The sequence below is a fragment of the Oncorhynchus kisutch genome, linkage group LG17 (assembly GCF_002021735.2).
Source record: "Oncorhynchus kisutch isolate 150728-3 linkage group LG17, Okis_V2, whole genome shotgun sequence".
In the NCBI taxonomy this organism is placed as follows: Eukaryota; Metazoa; Chordata; class Actinopteri; order Salmoniformes; family Salmonidae; genus Oncorhynchus; species Oncorhynchus kisutch.
The window spans coordinates 47,376,585-47,399,774 of record NC_034190.2 but is presented as its reverse complement, the minus strand read 5'-3'; the positions used below and the strand labels follow the sequence as shown (position 1 = coordinate 47,399,774).

The window sequence follows — 23,190 nt, the reverse complement described above, 5'->3', positions numbered from 1 at the left end:
GCTAAATCAACACTCGAGTGGTTTAAGGGGAAACATTTAAATGTCTTGCAATGGCCTAGTCAAAGCCTCAATGCAATTGAGGTCTGGGTGTGAGTTAAAGATTGTGGTGTGAGTTAAAGATTGCTGTACACCAGCAGAACCCATCCAACTTGAAGGAGCTGGAGCAGTTTTGCCTTGAAGAATGGGCAACAAGCCCAGTTGCTAGATGTGCCAAGCTTGTAGAGACATACCCCAAACAAAGATAAACAATCCGTTGTTACTTTAAGACATGAAGTTCAGTCAATATTTGAAAATGTCAAGAACTTCCAAGTGCAGTCGCAAAAACTCTCAAGCTCTATGATGAAATTGGCTCTCATGAGGACCGCCACAGGAAAGGAAGACCTAGAGTTACCTTTTTTTTTGTCTTTTATGTAACCTTTATTTAACTAGGCAAGGCAGCAGACAATAAGTTCAGTAGAGTTACCAGCCTCAGAAAATGCAGCCCTGTCATGCGTAGGTGTAATAGGTGGCAGGGAAGTCAGGCGCAGGAGAGTCAAACGGAGTGTAAAATGGAGTCTTTTAATAAAGTCCACGGAGTATGCTCCATAACACTCTATGTACAGAAACACAAAACATGTGTACGAGGACCCGACGCGCACCTATACAACAATCACACTACACTGACAATAAAACAATCTCTGACAAAGACATGAGGGGAAACAGAGGGTTAAATACACAACTGGTAATGAATGGGATTGAAAACAGGTGTGTGGGAAGACAAGACAAAACCAATGGAAAATGAAAAAAGGATCAATGATGGCTAGAAGACCGGTGACGTCGAACGCCGAGCACCGCCCGAACAAGGAGAGGCAACGACTTCGGCAGAAGTCGTGACAAGCCCAAATAAATGCTTCACCGAGTTCAAGTAACAGACACATCTCAAAATCAACTGTTCAGAGGAGACCGCGTGAATCAGGCCTTCATGGTCGAATTGCTTCAAAGAAACCACTACTAAAGAGCACCAATAAGAAGAGACTTGATTGGGCCAAGAAACACGAGCAATGGACATTAGACTGGTGGAAATCTGTCCATTGGTCTGATGAGTCCAAATTTCAGATTTTTGGTTCCAACCACTGTGTCTTTGTGAGACGCAGAGTCAGTGAACGGATGATGTGTGTGGTTCCCACCGTGAAGCAAGGAGGAGGTGTGATGGTGTGGAGCTGCTTTGCTAGTGACACTTTCTGTCATTTATTTAAAGTTCAAGGCACACTTAACCAGCATGGCTACCACAGCATTCTGCAGCGATACGCCATCCCATCTGGTTTGTGCTTAGTGGGACTATCATTTGTTTTTCAACAGGACAATGACCCAACACACCTCCAGGCTGTGTAAGAGCTATTTTACCAAGAAGGAGAGTGATGGCGTGCTGAATCAGATGACCTGGCCTCCACAATCACCTGACCTCAACCCAGTTGAGATGGTTTGGGATGATTTGGACCACAAAGTGAAGGAAAAGCAGCCAACAAGTGCTCAGCATATGTGGGAACTCCTTCAAGACTGTTGAAAAAGCATTTGAGGTGAAGTTGGTTGAGAAAATGCCAAGAGTGTTCAAAGCTGTCATCAAGGCAATGGGTGGCTAATCTGAAGATTCTAAAATATATTTTGATTTGCTATAGGTCATGTAACTGTTTGTTACACACAATATGCTTTGTGGACTTCACCGGACATATGTTGAATTCGAGAACTTTAGTAATCCCTTGGGTTTAGCTCGTGGGTCCCAGATGACTGGAGAGTGAAATATATATTTTCGGTGTTTTCTGACTGCTGGGTTTAGGCCGTTTAGTTTTGATTGGGGGTAGTTTGGTAGTGCAATTAACTATCCCTCGTGCTTGCACTGGATGCGAGGAACTAATTAAAACAGCTTGCGTGCCAGAAGCAGAGTCGGTAATCGCGTATTGGGACTTGTTTACACTGTCTGGACAGTCAAAGTTTGTCTTGGAGACGGACGACTCAAGAGAAATCATGGAACCATAGCACTCCACTGCCATCCACTGCTTTCCACTCTGGTAGGTTTTTATAGCTTGGTGGTGTTAGGCCCAGGGTTGAAGTGTCCGTCCCTGGAGAGCAGGAGGGTAGTCAACAGGTAGCTTAGCAGTTTCCGATAGGTGTTGAAGGACTTGTTTGTTACTCCCAAGTGTTTAAGTAAAGTAGGAAGTTATGTAGTCTTGGCCATTAATCAGGACATCATGCTGTGTCCTGTCCGGAGATGGCATTCCCCGACTCCGACAGTAGATTCATTGTGTCATCCCAGCAAGGATGCACTGAAATTATCAAGAGAACACAGCTACATAGCTGACCATTTTACAAGTTATAACGCATAATTGCGCTTTAAATCTTTGTGAGTTATTTAGCTATGGTCGGCGTACACAACCTGGTCTCAGAGCATTTCGTATTATTCTGTATCTAAAGCCGAGACACTCTACTGTGGTTAGAGTGGATAGTTGGTCGGAGTGGGCGTAAAACGCGAATGTCTAGCAACCTAAAGGTTGTGAGTTTGAATGTCAATAACGGACAACTTTAGCATTTTAGCTAATTAACAACTTTTCAACTACTTACTACTTTTAGCTACTTTTAGCTATTTTGATAGCTAACCTTTCCCCCAACCTTAACCCTTTTATCTAACCCTTCCCTGATCCTTAATCATTTAACCGAACTCCTAAACTTAACCCTAACCCTAACCCCTAACCCCTTGCTAATGTTAGTGAGCTAGCTAACATTAGCTACCTAGCTATAATTCTTAAAATATCATATATTTAGCAAATTCGTAATTACGTTTTGCGAATTTACATTTTGTAGGTTTGCAAATTCACAACATGTAATATGATTTGTACTTCGTAATATATCAGACAAAATGGGTGATGAACATCCACAAATTAATGCATATCATACGAAACATAACCTATCAAACTAAAAGCTTGTCTTGAATTTTGTCACACCCTGATCTGTTTCACCCCCCTCCAGGTGTCGCCCATCTTCCCCATTATCCCCTGTGTATTTATACCTGTGTGCTCTGTTTGTCTGTTGCCAGTTCATCTTGTGTGTTCAAGTCAACCAGCATTTTGTCCAAGCTCCTGCTTTTTCCAGTTTCTCGCCCTCCTGGTTTTGACCGTTGGCTGTCCTGACTCCGAGCCCGACCACTCTGCCTACCCCCGACCCTGAATCTGCCTGCCGACCTGTACCTTTGTGTGAACACTTTCAGAAGGCACTGTATGCATCGCTAAGGTAGAAAAGGGAGGGTTATATTGCCCCCTTGTGGCTGCCTGGAGCAGATGTCACTTACCTTGCCTTGCCCATCCTGGCTTCTCAGAGTTCCGTTGGCTTCGCTCATTCTCTGGAATGTTCCCCATCCTGAGATCCCTCCCACTCCTGAGGAGGATAGCTTGGTGACCTGGGGAGAGATGGAGGATGAGTACTGAGACAATGGGCACAACTGCCATTATACATGAAATACCTTATAATGTACACTATATATACACAAAAGTATTTGGATTAGCCTATTTCAGCCACACCCGTTGCTGACAGGTGTATAAAATCAAGCACACAGCCATGCAATCTCCGTAGACAAACATTGGCAGTAGAATGGCCATACTGAAGAGGTCAGTGACTTTCATCATGGCGACGTCATAGGATGCCACCTCACGTTCTCTGGAGTGATGAATCACACTTCATCATCTGGCAGTCTGACGGACAAATCTGGGTTTGGTGGATGCTAGGATAACGCTACCTGCCCGAATGCATTGTGCCAACTGTAAACTGTGTTGGAAGAATAATGGTCTGGAGCCCCTTAGTTCCAGTAAAGGGAAATCTTAACGCTACAGTATACAATGAATTACATTCTAGACGATTCTGTAGTACTTCCAACTTTGTGGCAACAGTTTGGGGAAGGTCCTTTCCTGTTTCAGAATGACAATCCCCCCTTGCACAAAGCGAGGTCCATGACCGGCCAGCACAGAGCCCTGACCTCAACCCCGTCAAACACCATTGGGATGAATTGGAACGCCGACTGCGAGCCAGGCCTAATCGCCCAAAGCCTGACGTCACTAATGCTCTCGTGGCTGAATGGAAGCTAGTCCCCGCAGCAATGTTCGAATATCTAGTGGAAAGCCTTGCCAGAAGAGTGGAGGCTGTTATAGTAGCTGATGGGGGGGACCAACACCATATTCATGCCCATGATCTTGGAATGAGATGTTGATCTTGGAATGAGATGTTCGACAAGCAGGCGTCCACATACTTTTGGTCATGTAGTGTACACTGATGCCCTACTCCATCAGCTAGGTGTATCCTCCATCAGAATTGTGTACCACTATTGTCACCACTATTTTGTTTAGCTAAGTAATGCCATGATGCGCATGTTAGATAACGACGGGGTGATAGTGTAAATGCACAAAGTGTTAAATGACACTATAATTGAGGACCATAAAGAGTTAAATTGTGTTTTGCACACTGTGATGTAGTACTACTCAACATAGAACTATGAGACGTATACCACTGAGACAGGTAGAAGGAACATGCAATGCTCTTTGTTTACATCTCTCATAAATAGATGACACGGGTCAAAGACAATGCTATTCAGTGCAATCGAACCGTCGGGGATAGTACAACTGGTCCAAGCTGTAGTAGATAAAACATTGGCAATTTACAAAGTTCCCCAAACTTCAGAATGAGCTAGAGCATGGCTCTTCAACCCTGCTCCTGGAGAACGCCAGTTGTAACTGACCTGATTCAGCTGATCAACAAGCTTATTGTTATAATCACGTGCACTTGTTTTGGGTTGGAGTGAAAACCAACAGGACAGTAGCTCTCCAGGGAAAAGTAGTTCAAAGATATTTTAAAACACAACAGGTTTTAAAGCATATACTTGTTTCCGTTTCGCTGAATTTAGGCTGGAACTTCAACACTTGAAAAATCAGGTTTGTCAGCAAGGCTGTCACTTACCACGGTCCTCCCTGTGGTTCTGTATGTCTCATTGGTCTCTTGGGTCATCTCATTGGTCTCCGGAGTAAGCTGTCCGATCAGAGAAGAGAGTCAAGCACAGCATAAATAGCCTCTGCCGAGTACCCAAAAACCGGATGTTTCGGTTTTCAGAGGATATCGAAAGAGAGCTTTTGAACCAAGGTGACACTCTTAACTTTACTGGATTGGTTGAACAGTGCAGAAAGAGAACGTCCCCCAACAGTATTTTTTCTTCTCGTCAAGACCAGTATGTAGAGCAAGGGTCTCCAACCCTGTTCCTGGAGAGCTACCCTCCTGTAGATTTCTGCTCCAACCCCTGACCTGGTTCAGTTTATCAACCAGCTAATTAGAATCAGGTGTGCTAGATTACGGTTGGATTGAAAACCTACAGGACAGTAGCTCTCCAACAACAAGAATCTAGTTTCAGGCATTTCCTTTAAACAACAGGGATTTAGACCGTGATCACTGTGTTGTTGTGAAATGGGTGGAAGATGGGGTACAGATGTAGGGTCTTAATTTGATCACCCTTTTGCAGTAGAAATGCAAGAAATGTAAAACTTTTAGTGCATTTGAGGTTTAAAAAGGCTTCTGAAGTTTGTCATTTCCACTTTTACATTTCAGACTTAATTTTCCCTTACGAAAACTGATGGCACTTTATAATACCTCCAATTACAAAGCATTTATAATGAAATAGTAAATAGTTAATTTAATTTATGAATCACTACTCCAGTCATGAGATGTTGAATATAGGTCCTTATAAACCATTTACTAATCATTAATTAAGTCTTTTTGCGTGGCCTCATCTAAAGTGTGGGCTATTTATACTTTATAAATACTTTATAAATGTTTTGAGTGACATTGTGAAACAAATGTTGCAAGGATTTGAGGAAGAGTAATGGGAATGTTTTTTTTGCTAATGTTTTGCAACCTTTCAAATGCGAACTAATCATAAAACAGGGAAAGGTATTCTACACACAACAGCTGGCAGGACCAGACAGTTTTTGTCTAGTGGGTTTGTATTCTTTCCTTGCTACTGATATGTGCTTCCATTGCTTCACTCTTTAAACAGCAGACCATTTTTCACACAAGGCTTTGCTTGGCTGGACCTTTACTGGGCAGGTAGTAACTATTTAAACATAATAGGATAGCTCAGCAAAAATAAATATTCCCATATTCCTTTCCTTACCTCGTAAGCAGTCTATGGACTGCTCTTAATTAATCTCTCGTGGACAGACTGTAAATGCTCTGTAATAGCTACTGTAAATTGGACAGTGCAGTTAGATTAACAAGAATGTATCCTTTCTGCCGAAATAAGACATGTCTATGTCCTGGAAAGTTTGTTGTTACTTACAATGTCATGCTAATCACATTAGTGCGCGTTAGCTCAACCGTCTTGGTATAGGTTTAACAGATAGAATGTCTACCAATGGCATGTCCAAATTACACAAAACATTTCTAAAGTATTTCTAAAGTAAAAATAGCCCACACTTTAGACAAGGCCATGCAAAAAGACAAGTAAAGATTATTGAATGGTTTATAAGGATCTATATTAAATGTCTTATAAATGATCTTACGAATCATTATTAAATACGTTAAACGTTGTTTACAAATGTGTGAATAACTAGGTTACTAACATTTACAAATGTGTGAGTAATGATTAATAAATTATGAATAAACGATTTACTAATGCATTAGAATTATGTGACGTTTTTAGAAAGTGCTACCTGAAAATGTATCAACGCCTACAAAAATGTCCATGAATTATAATCCACATAATAATTCACATTTCCTGTTGGTGCAGGATTATTTCCCTGCAGAAGCAAACTGGCTCAGATTAAGCTAGCTACTACATCTGTATGTAGTAACTAGTCTTGTTGTTGTGGTTGAAAGAGTTAATAACATGATTATATGAAGAGGTGTAGCGTAGCAGATAGAGCGGTAAAGGTAGATAGCCCTACTGTTGAACAGAGCTAGCTACTATCTTACAGTTTGGAGACTTGGCTCTAACTCATTCTCCTTTGACAAGCTGATGGCATGCTTGTACCAACAAGTCCATCCTGTTTAGGAAACCATCATAAAATATTATGCACTATATAATTTAGCGCACCTCATAAATCTTCTAAATCTCACTAATGTTTACTATGCCCTCTAGTGCACACTGTGCCCTACACAATCCACTATTTTAAATATCTTAGTTCACATTACTTCACTCTATTTTATTTCCGTACACTCCATACATCTCTAGTACACACTACTATGATATGCCTTTGTTTTGTACTTTACCCCTTTTTCTTCCCAATTTTGTGATATCCAATTGGTAGTTACAGTCTTGTCCCATCGCTGAAACTCCCCTACGGACTTGGGAGTGGCGAAGGTTGAGAGCCATGCGTCCCCTGAAAGACGATCCTGCCAAGCCGCACTGCTTCTTGACACAATGCTCGCTTAACCCGGAAGCCAGACGCACCAATGTGTCAGTCGCAACACCGTCCAACCGGCAACCGTAGTCAGCTTGCAGGCTCCCGGCCTGCCACAAGGAGTCGCTAGAGCACGACGGGACAAGGAAATCCCGGCCGGCCAAACCCTCCCCTAACCTGGAAGTCGCTGGGCCAATTGTGCACCGCCTCATGGGTTTCCAGGTCATGATGCAGTGCCTTAGACTGCTGTGCCACTCGGGAGGCCGCTGTCTGTACTGTATTCTATACTTAATACAAAAGACAAGTCATCCAAGCCGATCAACTAGGCCTACAGGTGTTTACAAGCAAGTGTAACTGCCACCTTTTCCGGGGCCACCAACACATTCTTTTAGCAGACTGGTTCATCTTCCCTGCACAGTCAAACTAGAGATGGAAGTGTGGTTTGGAGAATGTGGTCAGTGTTGTATGCCTACTCACTTTGCATGTGGCACATGTGCTCAAGAGTCACACCCAAATCATGTATGTGTGCTATTTTACTGTCTCTCATTGGTACAATAGAAAATAAATTATGCTTGTGGTGACAGAACCTGCTTCAGTTCGTGCTTTCCATACTTATATAGTACATATTAGAGGGAAACACACACCCTACACAGAGTCACCTGTAACTGTCATTGTATTAATGACTTCTATTAACTCTATTAACTCCACCTAACCGTGCAGAACACACACACACACACACACACACACACACACACACACACACACACACACACACACACACACACACACACACACACACACACACACACACACACACACACACACACACACACACACACACACACACACACACACACACACACACACAGCATTGAAAAACCTGATGAAATAAGGGTTGTGAAGCAGAAAGAGATGTTAAAGATAAAATTAAGAAGAAGAAGAGAGGAAAGTAAGGATAGTGGCCAGTTTACCTTTATGCCTGTGGTGGCCTGCTTCATTCCATCTACCACGTCCACGGCTACATGGTTGGAAGTGGTGCGAGCCAAGATCAACATGGGCTCACCCTAAGAGAGAGGGACAGGGGGCGAGAGAGAGGAGGAGGGAAAATAAGGAGGATAGGGGCATGAGAGATGAGGAGAGGAGGAGTGGTCGCAGGAGAGAGGAGTGGTGGCCGGAGAGAGGAGGAGTGGAGGCCGGAGAGAGGAGAGGTGGAGGCCGGATAGAGGAGGAGTGAAGGCAGGAGAGAGGAGGAGTGGAGGCAGGAGAGAGGAGGAGTGGAGATAGGAGAGAGGAAGTGTGGAGGCAGGAGAGAGGAGGAGTGGAGGCCGGAGAGAAGAGGAGTGGTGGCAGGAGTGAGGAGGAGTGGAGGCAGGAGAGAGGAGGAGTGGAGGCAGGAGAGAGGAGTGGAGGCCGGAGAGAGGAGGAGTGGAGGCAGGAGAGAGGAGGAGTGGAGGCCGGAGAGAGGAGGAGTGGTGGCAGGAGTGAGGAGGAGCGAAGGCCGGAGAGAGAAGGAGTGGAGGCAGGAGAGAGGAGGAGTGGTGGCAGGAGAGAGGAGGAGTGGAGGCAGGAGAGGTTAGCAGAGATGATTGGAAAAGAAGAGGAGTTTAGGAAAGCAGTAGAGGAACGAGAAGGAGAAAAGGGGTGAGGAGAGAAGAGAACATTAAAAGAGGAAATGACAAGAACAATTAAAAGTTATTACAACATGAAACATGTCAGATTACATACAGAGGGAGAACACCTGTCTTGCCATGAGTACGTACCAGTAAAGACCTGTCATACCCAGACCTGCCACATGCAGACTCAATGACCACAATGATGTAAGCACATCACAGCCCGGTAAGGGATTGTATTGTACACTCCTGTCTGTGTGCTGAACACCCCAAACATTGCACATTGTGTACAAATAAATAGCTAATAAACCTATATTATTACTGCACACACACACACACATACGAGCACACACTTGCACGCGTAACCCACATGCACACACCCCCACACACCTTGCATGCGGAGCCCCCTCCCTCCTCGTTGTAGTTGATAAGAGTCTGGTTTCCCTCGTCTTGCAGATTGAGGGGGAGGTGTGTGAACGTCTTACCGCCACACTCACACAGCAGGAGGAAAAGCAGCAGCACTGGAAGAGGGACACACAACCACAGTGTCACTACTAACAGTCATACGTAGAACATAGCATTTTACAGTACAAACAACTCACGGGTGTATAAAGTCATGGCTGCATAACACATAGCATGTCACTGCTATATTACTGCTACCGATCAACATGTTCTAGCAATATTGCATCACAAGTTTGATCTCAATTCGATAGATGTGATTTGGATTAGACTGAATTGGTATCTTTCAAATCTTTCTCCACTCCAGATTTCAGGCTATAAGCACTACGGTTAGTTCTAAGACTGTCTGAGTAACTGACTTTACTGATTGTCCGCCTACTCTCTAACTATCCCTTATCTCTATCTACAGTACTCCATACCTATTCCCTTCGAACTCACGTAAGAGGAGAAGCAGTCCAGCCAGCAGTAGTCCTATAGCGGCTAAGCCCAGGCTGGAGGTCCGGGGTAGAGAGGCCCTACACTTGTCCCCTCCCCCACAGTCACACACCATAACCTCGACAGTGTCATTTACAACCATCCCTTGCTGGTCCTGGATCACCAGAGGTACTGTGTAGTTACCGTACGGCAGACTCTTGAGACTGACCAGACCCGCCTCCACACCTGACCACCAGGGAGAAAGAGAGAGAGGGGTGGAAGGAGAGGAAAAGAAGGTAGGGGGTTTAATTATACTCAATGCTGTGCAGCGTTGAAGGACCTGACATATTAGTATTTTTTGTATTTTTCCAGGTGAGCAGATTGTGTTGAGATTGGCTGAAATGTCCATGTGTATTTATGGACTTTGTAAGAGGTCTATGACAGCTATACAACCCTTCAGCTCTGTACGGAAATAGTAGATTAATATATATCAGGATAAATGCAGAGCTTTGGTGTGTGTATATGGATGTGTGTGATTCTGCTAACCAGTGGCAGGGTCCAGTTTCCAGCGGCTCTTCAGTGCTTTGTCTCCGTTGTCCGCTCCCAGGGAGAGGAAACAGGGACATCCAAAGGGATGGTTGTCCTTGTCTGATACCGGCACAATCACCTTGTTACCACACATCACCAGCTTCTTCTCCACCACATAGGGCGTGTTATCATTGATATCCCCCAGGTGGACCAGAATGGTGCCTGTAGCTGTGGCAGGGGGCTCCCCTGAGAAACGAAGACAGAGACTTTGAATACTTTATTATGCTCAATACCATACACATATGCACAGTTGAAGTCGGACGTTCAGCCAAATATATTTAAACTTAGTTTTTCACTATTCCTGACATTTAATCCTAGTAAAAATTTCCTGTTTTAGGTCAGTTAGGATCACCACTTTATTTAAGGAATGTGAAATGTCAGAATAATAGTACAGAGAATGATTTATTTCAGCTTTTCTTTCTTTCATCACATTCCCAGTGGGTCAGAAGTTTACATACACTCAATTAGTATTTGGTAGCATTGCCTTTAAATTGTTTAACTTGGGTCAAACATTTTGAGTAGCCTTCCACAAGCTTCCCACAATAAATTGTATGAATTTTGGCCCATTCCTCCTGACAGAGCTGGTGTAACTGAGTCAGGTTTGTAGGCCTCCTTGCTTGCACACGCTTCCTAAGTTCTGCCCACAAATGTTCTATGGGATTGAGGTCAAGGCTTTGTGATGGCCACTCCAATACCTTGACTTTGTTGTCCTTAAGAAACTTTGCCACAACTTTGGAAGTATGCTTGGGGTCATTGTCCATTTGGCAGACTCATTTGCGACCAAGCTTTCACTTCCTGACTGATGTCTTGAGATGTTGCTTCAATATATCCACATAATTTTCCTGCTTCATGATGCCATCTATTTTGTGAAGTGCACCAGTCCCTCCTGCAGCAAAGCACCCCGACAACATGATGCTGCCACCCCCGTGCTTTACGGTTGGGATGGAGTTCTTCGTCTTGCACGCCTCCCTCTTTTTCCTCCAAACATAACGATGGTCATTATGGTTAAACAGTTCTATTTCTGTTTCATCAGACCAGAGGAAATTTCTCCAAAAAGTACGTTCTTTGTCCGTAGTCTGGCTTCTTTATGGCGGTTTTGGAGCAGTGGCTTCTTCCTTGCTGAGTGGCCTTTCAGGTTGTCGATATAGGATTCATTTTACTGTGGAAATAGATACTTTTGTACCTGTTTCCTACAGCATCTTCACATGGACCTTTGCTGTTCTGGGATTGATTTGCACTTTTCGCACCAGTACATTCAACGTCAACCTCACACTCAACGTCAACAAAACTAAGGAGATGATTGTGGACTTCAGGAAACAGCAGAGGGAACACCCCCCCATCCACATCGATGGAACAGTAGTGGAGAGGGTAGCAAGTTTTAAGTTCCTCGGCATACACATCACAGACAAACTGAATTGGTCCACTCACACAGACAGCATCGTGAAGAAGGCGCAGCAGCGCCTCTTCAACCTCAGGAGGCTGAAGAAATTCGGCTTGTCACCAAAAGCACTCACAAACTTCTACAGATGCACAATCGAGAGCATCCTGGCGGGCTGTATCACCGCCTGGTATGGCAACTGCACCGCCCTCAACCGTAAGGCTCTCCAGAGGGTAGTGAGGTCTGCACAACGCATCACCGGGGGCAAACTACCTGCCCTCCAGGACACCTACACCACCCGATGCTACAGGAAGGCCATAAAGATCATCAAGGACATCAACCACCCGAGCCACTGCCTGTTCACCCCGCTGTCATCCAGAAGGCGAGGTCAGTACAGGTGCATCAAAGCTGGGACCGAGAGACTGAAAAACATCTTCTATCTCAAGGCCATCAGACTGTTAAACAGCCACCACTAACATTGAGTGGCTACTGCCAACACACTGTCAATGCCACTGACTCTACTCCAGCCACTTTAATCATGGGAATTGATGGGAAATGATGTAAATATATCACTAGCCACTTTAAACAATGCTACCTTATATACTGTTACTTACCCTACATTATTCATCTCATATGCATACGTAGATACTGTACTCTATATCATCGACTGCATCCTTATGTAATACATGTATCACTAGCCACTTTAACTATGCCACTTGGTTTACATACTCATCTCATATGTATATACTGTACTCGATATCATCTACTGTATCTTGCCTATGCTGCTCTGTACCATCACTCATTCATATATCCTTATGTACATATTCTTTATCCCCTTACACTGTGTATAAGACAGTAGTTTTTTTTGGAATTGTTAGTTAGATTACTTGTTCGTTATTACTGCATTGTTGGAACTAGAAGCACAAGCATTTCGCTACACTCGCATTAACATCTGCTCACCATGTGTATGTGACAAATAAATTTGATTTGATTTGATTTGATTTGATTTGATTTGATCTCTATGAGACAGAACGCTTCTTCTTCCTGAGCGGTATGCCAGCTGCGTGGTCAAATGTTCTTTACACTTACGTACTATTGTTTGTACAGATGAACGTGGTACCTTCAGGCATTTGGAAATTGCTTCCAAAGAGGCACTGAGTTTGAAGGTAGACCTTGAAATACATCCACAGGTACACCTCCAATTGACTGAAATAATGTCAATTAGCCTATCAGAAGCTTCTAAAGCCATGACATCATGTTCTGGAATCTTCCAAGCTGTTTAAAGGCACAGTCAACTTAGTGTATGTAAACTTCTGACGCACTAGAATAATCTGATCTGTAAACAATTGTTGGAAAAATGACTTGTGTCATGTCACAAAGTAGATGTCCTAACCGACTTGCCAAAACTATAGTTTGTTAACAATTTGTGGAGTGGTTGAAAAACAAGTTTTAATGACTCCAACCTAAGTGTATGTCAACTTCCGACTTCAACTGTACATACACACAGCTGCATGCAAGCACACACACACACATGCACACATACACACTGCACACTAACCGTTGTCTATGGCTTGGATTAGAATAGTGTAGATGTTGTCTTTGTTGACGTAAGGTGACTCCCGGTCCATCTTCTTCACTGTAGTAACCTCTCCTGTCTTGGGGTCTATGGTGAACCAGCCTGCTGGGTCCTCAACTAACTCATACCTGGTCGGGACATGGAGAGGACAGACGGACAGACAGACAGACAGAAGTAGTAATGGTGAAACCAACTTACACAAAGGCTTCAAATAATGTGCAGATGCTTAATGTGAACACACAATTTCAATATACACTACATGACCAAAAGTATGTGGACTCCTGCTCGTCAAACATCTCATTCCAAAATCATGGGCATAAATATGGATTTGGTTCCTCTTTGCTAACATTCTCCACTCTTCTGGCAAGGCTTTCCACTAAATGTTGGAACACTGCTGCGGTGACTTGCTTCCATTCAGCCACAAGAGCATTATTAGTGAGCTCATTAGTGAGGTCGGCACTTATGTTGGGCGTTTAGGCCTGGCTCGCAGTCACGGTTTTATTTACTCCCAAAAGGGGTTGAGATCAGGGCTCTGTGCATACAAGTCAAGTTCTTCCACACCGATCTCAACAAACCATTTCTGTATGGACCTCACTTCGTGCATGGGGGTGTTGTCATGCTGAAACAGATAGGGCCTTCCCCAAACTGTTGCCTCAAAGTTGGAAGCACATAATCGTCTAGAATGTCATTGTTTGCTGTCGCGTTAAGATTTCCCTTCACTGGAACTAAGGGGCCTAACCCGAACCATGAAAAACAGTCTCAGGCCATTATTATCCTCCACCAAACGTTACAGTTTGCACTACGCATTGGGGCAGGTAGCATTCTCCTGGAATCCGCCAAACCCAGATTTGTCCGTTGGACTGCCAGATGGTGAAGAGAGAGCGTTTCCATTGCTCCAGAGTCCAATGGAGGTGAGCTTTACACCACTCCAGCCGATGCTTGGCATTGTGATCTTAGGCTTATGTGCGGCAGCTCGGCCATGGAAACCACTTTCATGAAGCTCCCGACCAACTGTTCTTATGCTGACATTGCTTCCAGGGGCAGTTTGGAACTCGGTAGCGAGTGCCACAACCAAGAACAGATGATTTGTATGCGCTACACGCTTCAGCACTCGGTGGTCCCGTTCTGTGAGCTTTTGTGGCCTACCACTTTGTGGCTGAGCTGTTGTTGCTCCTTGACAATTCCACTTCACAATAACAGCACTTACAGTGCCGGGGCAGCAGGGAAGAAACTTGATGAACTGACTTGTAGGAAAGGTGGCATCCTATGGTGCCTCGTTGAAAGTCACTGTGCTCTTCAGTAAGGCCATTCTACTGCCAGTGTTTGTCTATGGAGATTGCATGGCTGTGTGCTCAATTGTATACACCGGTCTGCCACGGGTCTGGCTGAAATAGCCGAATCCACTAATTTAAAGGGGTGTCCACAAACATTTGTATATATATTGTAAGTTGCGGGAATCAATATCACAACCTAGGTGAATGAAGAATCATTATGATGTTTCTGAGGCATAACATGTTATGCCACCCACCTGATTTTTTCCACATCTGAGTCAACGTCGGTGACTTTGGGTTTGTACAGCACCTTTCCCACCTCCTGCTCTTCCTTTCCATACACGTTTGTCACTTTATTGTCAAACACCGGGGGGTCGTTCACGTCAATCACCTTCACAGTCACGTTGACTGTCTGGGGGGGCACAGTCAGGGTTTTACCAGGGGACACGGCCCCGCCGGAGCTACACACAAACAAAGGCTCCTCATTCTCCACGGCGATCTGCACATTGGTCAACGTTGTCTTCTCAAAATCCTTCCCCTGAGAGAAATGCACAAACAGTCAAATCATCACAATAACTGTTCAATCACAACACTACAAAAAGAGGGCTCGCAATTCTAACCAATTACTGAGCTTTTATTATATACAATGGATCAATCAAGTAACAAAAATGTTTTCCCTTGTCAGCACATTTTCGTGACTTTTTAAAATGTATTGTAGCAGCAAAATCAAGCATTTTGGAATGCAACTACCGTATCACAAAAAACTCAGCGAAATCCTGGAGGGACTGACTAAGTAATGTTCATGCTCAGGACATTGTTGGCCTACTCATGTAAGGGCATAAGGTCAAACAGACTCACCTTGATGACAGTCAGTATGCCCTCGTTGGTCTTGGGGTCGGTCTCGATCTTATAGTTTCCTTCCTCGTTCCCCTTCACAATGGAGTAAACGGCTCGCCATGCGGGGGTGTTGGGGGTGTCTGCATCAGTCACAGCCACTCGGAGTATCTCTTTATTGTATTCCATTTCCATCATGTGAGTATTGTACTGCAAAGAAAGACGGTAAAGTAAGTATTTGTGCTTCAAAAATCAATAAAGACTTTTTCAATCAATCGATCAATTGTTCAATTGATCAAACAACCAATCAACCAACAAATCATTGAACCAATCAGTCAACCAGTCAATCAATCAACTTGGAACTTACGGTCTTGTCTTTGAACACTGGCTGGTGAGTGTTGGAGTCCATTATGTGGAGGTTGACCACTGCAGTTGAGGACAGGGCTGGTATCCCATGATCCCGAGCTTCAACAACCACTTTATACATCTTTACTTTCTATGTGAACAACAACATAAATTAAATATTGATCCACCATTTTACATAAAGTTATTGACTGTGTGTGTGTGTGTGTGAGAGAGAGTTTGTGCGTCAATTGTGTGTGTTTGCACATGCTGTATGTAATGATGTGTGTGTCATTGTGGAGCCTTACGTCATAGTCAAAGCAGCCGGTGAAGGTGAGCTGGCTCATCTTGGTGCCCTCCACCTGCTTCAGGTTGATCTTGGGCTCGGCTGGCTCCTGAGACAACACCCTTACACTGATGTTGGAGTTCTGTGTGTTCACCTGATCCATGTCCCTGGCTGTCAGAGGTACTGGCAGATACCCTGATACAGGGAGGGGGGAGGGGGAGGAGAGTAGGGGGGAAAGGTGAGAAGGAAAAACAGGAATAGGAGGAGGAGAAGAGGGGAAATGAGTTCCCCTTTACATGTTCTCTATGATCATGAAAGAGCAGCCACTTGATTTCTCAGCCGAACGCATCAACTGCCTGGTTCTTGGGCGAACAGTCTAGCTAAAGAATACTTTGTACAAGGCTTATATACAGGCACATGATTTACAGCCTTTGTGTGTACTGACCCTCTGGCATGTTCTCTTTTACACTGGCTTTCATGACAGGGTGCTCAAAGTAAGGGGCGTTGTCATTGATGTCCGTAATCGCCACGTCGAACGTCAGAGTCTTGTCCACAAGCGCACCAGTCTCCTTGTCAATGATGTCAAACATAATCTGTGGGAAATAATATATTACTGCTATGTTAAGGTATTCCGTTTGTCTGTCTGTCCATCCGTCTGTCTTTGTCTTTTGATGCTTACATGAAAGAAGGGGTATGTCTCCCTGTCGATAGGCTTGTGTACGTACACCACTCCATCCTCGTCGTCGATGGAGAACACGTCCACCGGTTCCTCGGTCACTCCAGTTCCAGATAAACGGAACTGATGACTTTTGAAAAGAGCCGTTTTATCGTTGAACATCTGGAAAGATGACCAGTTTTCAGGGCGGTAGAGGGTTCACAGTAAAGCTCACTACAGAGTTCTGTTGGAACTGTTCTTCTCTTGAATGATTATATATGATGTATGAGCCCAGTGGTTTTCTACCTTTACTGAGGTAGCATGTGTAGACAGATTTGTCTTGTTTGTTGCTGTATGAATGTTTTTACCTGTGTGGCGAATTTAGGGAAAGGTCCAGGGTCCTCCTCCACTAGCTCAATTGTGGATAGGACCCACCTTCTTTTGGAACGCAGCAGCAGCTCCTTTAGGAAATCAGAGAAGGTGAGGGGAAGAGGGTCATTGTACCTGTGTTTTTAAACTCAAATGTATTTTAATTTCTGGAAATACCCATGACATACCCTCTTTTCCCGCTTGTTCAGTGTATAGTTGCCAGCGTCATGTGCCAGTGCTAATGCAACCGTCATGGAGACCTGATGATAGAAGGGTGCAAACATGCAATTAGAGAGGATATATTCGCAGGTGTGTGTAGTAAAAAATACATAAAGATGAAGGTATGAATCATTGCAGGTGACAGACCTGTGGAAGCCATCATGATAGTGGGAGAGCTTGGATGTACTGTATAGTGGCGTGTGTGTGTGTGTGCGTGCATGATGAGTAATGATGATGGTGGGAAGTACATTATATGCAGCAGGGGATGATTGTATGGAGCCGCGTAAGATAGAGGACATTGCCATTTTGTGTATTGTCTATATTAGTCTCACATGTCAGAAAGTTGCAATACAAACACATTGCGCGATTAACTGAGCACTGTAACTATTATTGTAAAAAAAAGGCCACCCTGCTCGTCTCCTCTACCTAACTTCCCCTCAAGGTCCCTTCAGTTTCTCTTAAGTCCCAGGCTGGTCTGCCACCTGGGCGCCCGTCGGACCCGGACCCTGGCCTACCATGATCCCGGACGTTTCCGCATTCGTCGCCGCTTGCACCTTTTGTGCACAGAACAAGACTACTCGGCAAGCTCTGGCTGGTCTCCTCGAACCTCTGCTTGTCCCCCACCATCCATGTTCCCACATCTCCCTGAACTTTGTCACGGGTCTAACCCCGTCTGATGACAACACCGCCATCCTGACCGTGGTGGATCAGTTCTCTAAAGCCGCCCACTTCATTCCTCTCCCCAAACTACCCTCTGCCAAGGAGACGGCCCAGGTCATGGTGCAGCACGTCTTCCGGATCCATGGACTGCCCCTGGACATGGTCTCCGACCAGGGTCCTCAGTTCTCGTACCAGTTCTGGAAGGAGTTATGCACCCTCATTGGGTCGTCGGCCAGCCTATCCTACGGGTTCCACCAGCAGTCCAACGGCCAGTCGACCAGGACCTGGAAACCTCCCTGCTCTGCCTGGTCTCTGCCAACGCCACCACCTGGAGCTAGCAGCTGGTCTCAGTGGAATACGCCCGCAACACCCTTTCCTGCTCTGCCACAGGCATATCACTGTTTGAGTGTTCCCTGGGGTATCAGCCCCCGCTCTTCCCTGAGCAGGAAGAGGAGGTCGGCATACCTTCTGCCCAGATGTTTGTCCGCCGCTGTTGTCATATCTGAAGGAGAGCCTGGTCAGTCTTCCTCAAGACCACCTCCAGGTATTGATGACAAGCGGATCGCCGGTAACATCTCGGCTCAGAAGTTATGGTTATTCACTCAGGATCTGCCCCTCCTGGTGGAATTCCGCAAGCTCTCCCCCCGTTTTATTGGCCCATTTCCCATCTCTAGAATTATTAGTCCCTCTGCTGTTCATCTTCTGTTGCCCCGTAACCTTCCTATATACCCTACCTTTCATGTATCCCGTATTAAGCCTGTGTCTCACAGTCCTTTGTCTTCCATTTCCAGGCCCACCCCTTCTCCCCGTGTCATCGGTGGCCATCCGGCCTGAGGGTTTGACCACAGGGCAGGGGTTTTCAGTACCTGGTTGACTGGGAGGGTTATGGCCAGGAGGAGAGGTGCTGGGTCCCCGCTAGGTACATCCTGGACCCAGCCCTCATCGCCGACTTCTGCCGGAACCCCGATCAACCAGGTATGCGCCCAGGTAGGATGCCAGGTGGCGCCCCTAGAGGGGAAGGGGGGGGGGGGGGGGTACTGTCACGCCCTGATCTATTTCACTGGTCTTTGTGCTTGTGTCCACCACCTCCAGGTGTCGCCCATCTTCCCCATTATCCCCTGTGTACTGACACCTGTGTTTTTTGTTTGTCTGTTGCCTGTTCATCTTGTTTGTCAAGCTTACCAGTGCTTTGTCCTGTCAACTCCTGTCTTTTCCCAGCCTCTCTTTTTCTCGCCCCCCTGTTTTTTTTACCCTTATCCGTCCTGACCCTGAACCCGCCCTCCTGACCACTCTGCCTGCCCCTGACCCTGGGCCTGCCTGCCGCCCTGTACCCTTGCCTTTGTTTGCTGCAAAAAAACATAGTTACTTCAACATGGTCTACACTTGGGTCTTACTTGGATACTTGATAGATGCTCCAGATACTCAACTAGTCTAAAGAAGGCCAGTTGTATTGCTTTTTTAATCAGAACAACAGCTTTCAGCTGGGTTTTCTAATGATCAATTAGCCTTTTTAAAATGACAAACTTGGATTAGGTTATAACTTGGGTTATTGGAACACGAGTGATGGTTGCTGATAATGGGCCTCTGTACGCCTATGTAGATATTCCATAAAAAATCTGCCATTTCCAAATACAGTATTAACAATGTCTACACTGTATTTCTGATCAATTTGATGTTATTTTAATGGACAAAAATATGTGATTTTCTTTCAAAAACAAGGACATTCCTAAGTGAACCCAAACTTTTGAACGGTAGTGTATATGTATATTGTATAGTTATAAACCTTAACTAGTACTGTTTACATGTGTGCATATCTTTGTCTTATAGAACGACAGCAATAAGATTCCAAGTCATTCGGATTACCACAATCATATAAACATCCTCAAATAGAAACAGCTGTGTCTGCGCGTGTGTGTGTGTGTGTTTGTGTGTGTGCGTGTGTGTGTGTGTGTGTGTGTGTGTGTGTGTGTGTGTGTGTGTGTGTGTGTGTGTGTGTGTGTGTGTGTGTGTGTGTGTGTGTGTGTGAGCATGTGGTGTTGACCAAGTGTTCAGTATGGGCCTCAACATCATGTTCTAACCGGACAGCACTATAGTGGGCAGAACCAAACCAATCAGTTATAAGTATATAGTGGGTGAGGTTATTCACAGCCGACCACACAGACGGGTGAGGGCATAACAGCCAAATGGTAATGAAACCACATACATTTTATCTTATACACTCTTGGATAAAAGGGTTCCAAAAGTGTTCTTTGGCTGTCCCCATAGAGTACCACAGTATGATTCATAATACCCATATAACCTAGCAGTTAAACAGGAAAATGGTTCCAATTGTTTTTCCACCATTCATTTTTCCCATTGGACTTTTAGAAACATGTGTTTTCGTGTAGGCTTACCCTGGCGTGACGTTTTGATAACCATGTAACTAGCTCTAGGACAAGGTGACTTATCAATATATTTGCCTGTATTTACCCCCCCCCAAAAAAAATTAAATGCTAATTTGGGAAAAATGAATATAGCGATTGGAACCTTTTTTATGGGTATTGTAATACCTTAACTTTGGGGCTCTGTACAACAACTCTTTTTGGTTCAAGATTAGAACCCTTTTTGGTTCCAGGTAAAACACCTTTAGGTTCCATGTAGAAACCAAAAGGGTTCTTTAAAGGGTTCTTCGATGGGGACAGCCGAAGAACCCAATTAGATTCCAGGCAGTGTACCACAGCAAACAGAGAGCACCAAGGCACGAGACACCTTCACTTTGTTTACAGCACAGAAAATATGCCATGCAAAGTTGCATGTCATGGACACCAAACATTTCATAGACATTTTTTATAGACATCAAATAAAAAAATATATATATAAAAGCTTGAAGACCCACTAAGGGATAGTCACCTTGGGTTGGTAGACTTGGTAAAGGGATGCTCAAATTGAAAATATGCAGCACAAATGAACAACTTAAAGTATGTTTATTCATAGTCAGGCTTATGAGGATTTAAAGTGGCAATCAGCAGTAGAAACAATAACAAAACATTCTCCCGCCCGTTTCGGTAAAAAGCTGAGGGATGGGACTGGAGAAATGTAAATGTCAAATTCATAGACAGAGCTACGGGTGCAAGGACTCCATGATATAAAAATGAGAGTTTTAACCATGTTTTGGTTGTTTACACTTACTTTGTTTGCAAACATTGGAGTAAAACAAGCTTATATTTTTAGTTCAGATGGGGTACAACATTGTTAAGTTATCAATGGGTACATATCATTCATTTAAGTCCAAAGCTGTTATGGTTGAACGCAAGGTGAGGTTTATAACAATTGAGTTGCGATCACTGCAGCCAATTGACATGTATAATACATACAAATATATTTGTTAGAGACCACAAAATAAGAAAAGCTTGAAGACCAATGATACCCGATAAATGATCCAATAATTATAAGGAATGCTAATAATTATTGGATTATTTTTGAATAAATGAGCCAGTTTATTTTTACCACTTTTTTCTCCCAAATTTCGTGATATGCAATTATATTCTTGTCTCGTCACTGCAACTCCCCAACATGCTCGGGAGAAGCAAAGGTTGAGTCATGTGTCATCGAACCCGGGTCTGTAGTGACACCTCAATCACTGCGATGCAGTGCCTTAGACTGCTGCGCCACCCGGGAGACACCCTTTAATTCATTTTTTTACTTTAATAAAAAATATAGCCATTGAGATGCCTCTGCAGGTCGGGGGCAATACTTAAGAACACCAGAGTGACTCAGCCCCAATCAGAAAAAGGGAGTGGCTTGTTTAGCTTTCTCTACCGTCTCTGACTAAACATAATTAAAACCACTGGCAGCCATTTTGTGCTATTGTTTATAAGGTAGGCTAGATGGACTCATAACCTTTCAGTGTTCAGAGAGAAAAAACTCAGTGTCATACTAATATTATGATATACTGCACCCACATGACACTTCCGTGATCTACATTTCAGTCCAACATATAGTATGACAAAGTATGATAAGTATGCACTCACATCTTCTAGATAAGAGCGTCTGCTAAATTACTAGAAGGTAAAAATGTGTGTGTTTACCGAGGCTGGTTTTGTACTCACCGTCAGCAGAAGACAGGACACCTTCGCCATTTTGGACCGTTCCTCTTGATATTCTTTGGGTAAGTGTCAAGAACTCAAATGTGGCAGAGGTACTTGAGACATTTGGTACAGGCAGCATGTGAGGGACGGCCCACTATCCCTCCAGGCTCACTGAGCATCTGACACAGTCGCTTCCCCCCTTTGTCCTAGACATGTGTCCTCACCAAGTATGTGTGTGCGTGAGAAAGAGAGATTGTGTATGTGTGAGAGTGTGTGAGTGTAGGTGTTTATACTTTGTTTAGTATATACGTGTGTGCATGTGTGTTTGTGTGTGCGTGCATGCGTTCGTGTGTGCGTGTATAGGTGTGCCACTAATAACCTGTTGCTATGTTGCTAATAACCTGCTGCTATGTGACACATCTCAGGTCCCCAGGGCTTTAGTGAGGGGCGTAGTTTGCGAGGTCAGAGTAAGACCCTCTCTCCCTCTCTGCCGGTCTCAGGTTCTCATATTTTATTGATGCTCGTCCTACAGTGCGAGATGACTCATCCTCGGCACTACCCAGATTTCTAGGGTTATGTCTAAATCAGAAAGGATTTTATAGGCCTGCAGACAATACAGATGCTGTTGTTGGAATTTTTGTATTGTGTTCAAGGTTTAGGTCAATCAAGTTTTGTAGGTTGAGTGTCCAGGTTTAATCAGAATTGCAGATGGCAGAGGGTTGGCGCAGTGCACATTATAAACACAATTCTAACAAATATTATCCCAGCCTATCCCACTCCTCATGCCCCAAACTTTTGCAACGCAAGAATTTCTCAGAACACAACCCAGTAATCTGCTTTGCATCCTGGGGGTGTGAGAAGATGCCAGAATTTATGACAAAGTGCTCTATGCTCTAGGCATAGAGAGATGTTTCATTAATTTTTTTTGCTATGGTTGAATGACAACACTAAGATGGCTAGATGACAAGACCACACTTGTTAGAATCTCCATTGGCACTACATCTGAAAGAGACAGGAGCACTTGTCGGATAAGGTCGGATAAGGTATCCATTTACA

At 44.3% G+C, this 23,190-nt stretch overlaps 1 protein-coding gene across 1 annotated transcript in view; it reads right to left on the bottom strand.

Annotated features, from left to right (window-relative positions):
- Positions 1 to 22,495, bottom strand: part of LOC109906965 (cadherin-like protein 26) — a 30,706-nt gene extending 8,211 nt beyond the window's left edge. Inside the window, exons 1-16 of the mRNA XM_020504775.2 lie at positions 22,156 to 22,495; positions 17,377 to 17,448; positions 17,188 to 17,280; positions 16,844 to 17,002; positions 16,610 to 16,757; positions 16,187 to 16,359; positions 15,904 to 16,032; positions 15,561 to 15,746; positions 14,960 to 15,240; positions 13,414 to 13,559; positions 10,436 to 10,663; positions 9,914 to 10,135; positions 9,407 to 9,537; positions 8,378 to 8,470; positions 4,975 to 5,043; positions 3,320 to 3,427 (exon numbers count right to left, since the gene is read on the bottom strand). Coding sequence (XP_020360364.1) covers positions 3,320 to 3,427; positions 4,975 to 5,043; positions 8,378 to 8,470; positions 9,407 to 9,537; positions 9,914 to 10,135; positions 10,436 to 10,663; positions 13,414 to 13,559; positions 14,960 to 15,240; positions 15,561 to 15,746; positions 15,904 to 16,032; positions 16,187 to 16,359; positions 16,610 to 16,757; positions 16,844 to 17,002; positions 17,188 to 17,280; positions 17,377 to 17,448; positions 22,156 to 22,185 — 2,268 coding nt within the window. The 5' untranslated portion in view covers positions 22,186 to 22,495. The remainder of the gene's footprint in view (positions 1 to 3,319; positions 3,428 to 4,974; positions 5,044 to 8,377; positions 8,471 to 9,406; positions 9,538 to 9,913; positions 10,136 to 10,435; positions 10,664 to 13,413; positions 13,560 to 14,959; positions 15,241 to 15,560; positions 15,747 to 15,903; positions 16,033 to 16,186; positions 16,360 to 16,609; positions 16,758 to 16,843; positions 17,003 to 17,187; positions 17,281 to 17,376; positions 17,449 to 22,155) is intronic.
- Positions 22,496 to 23,190: the final 695 nt, after the last annotated feature.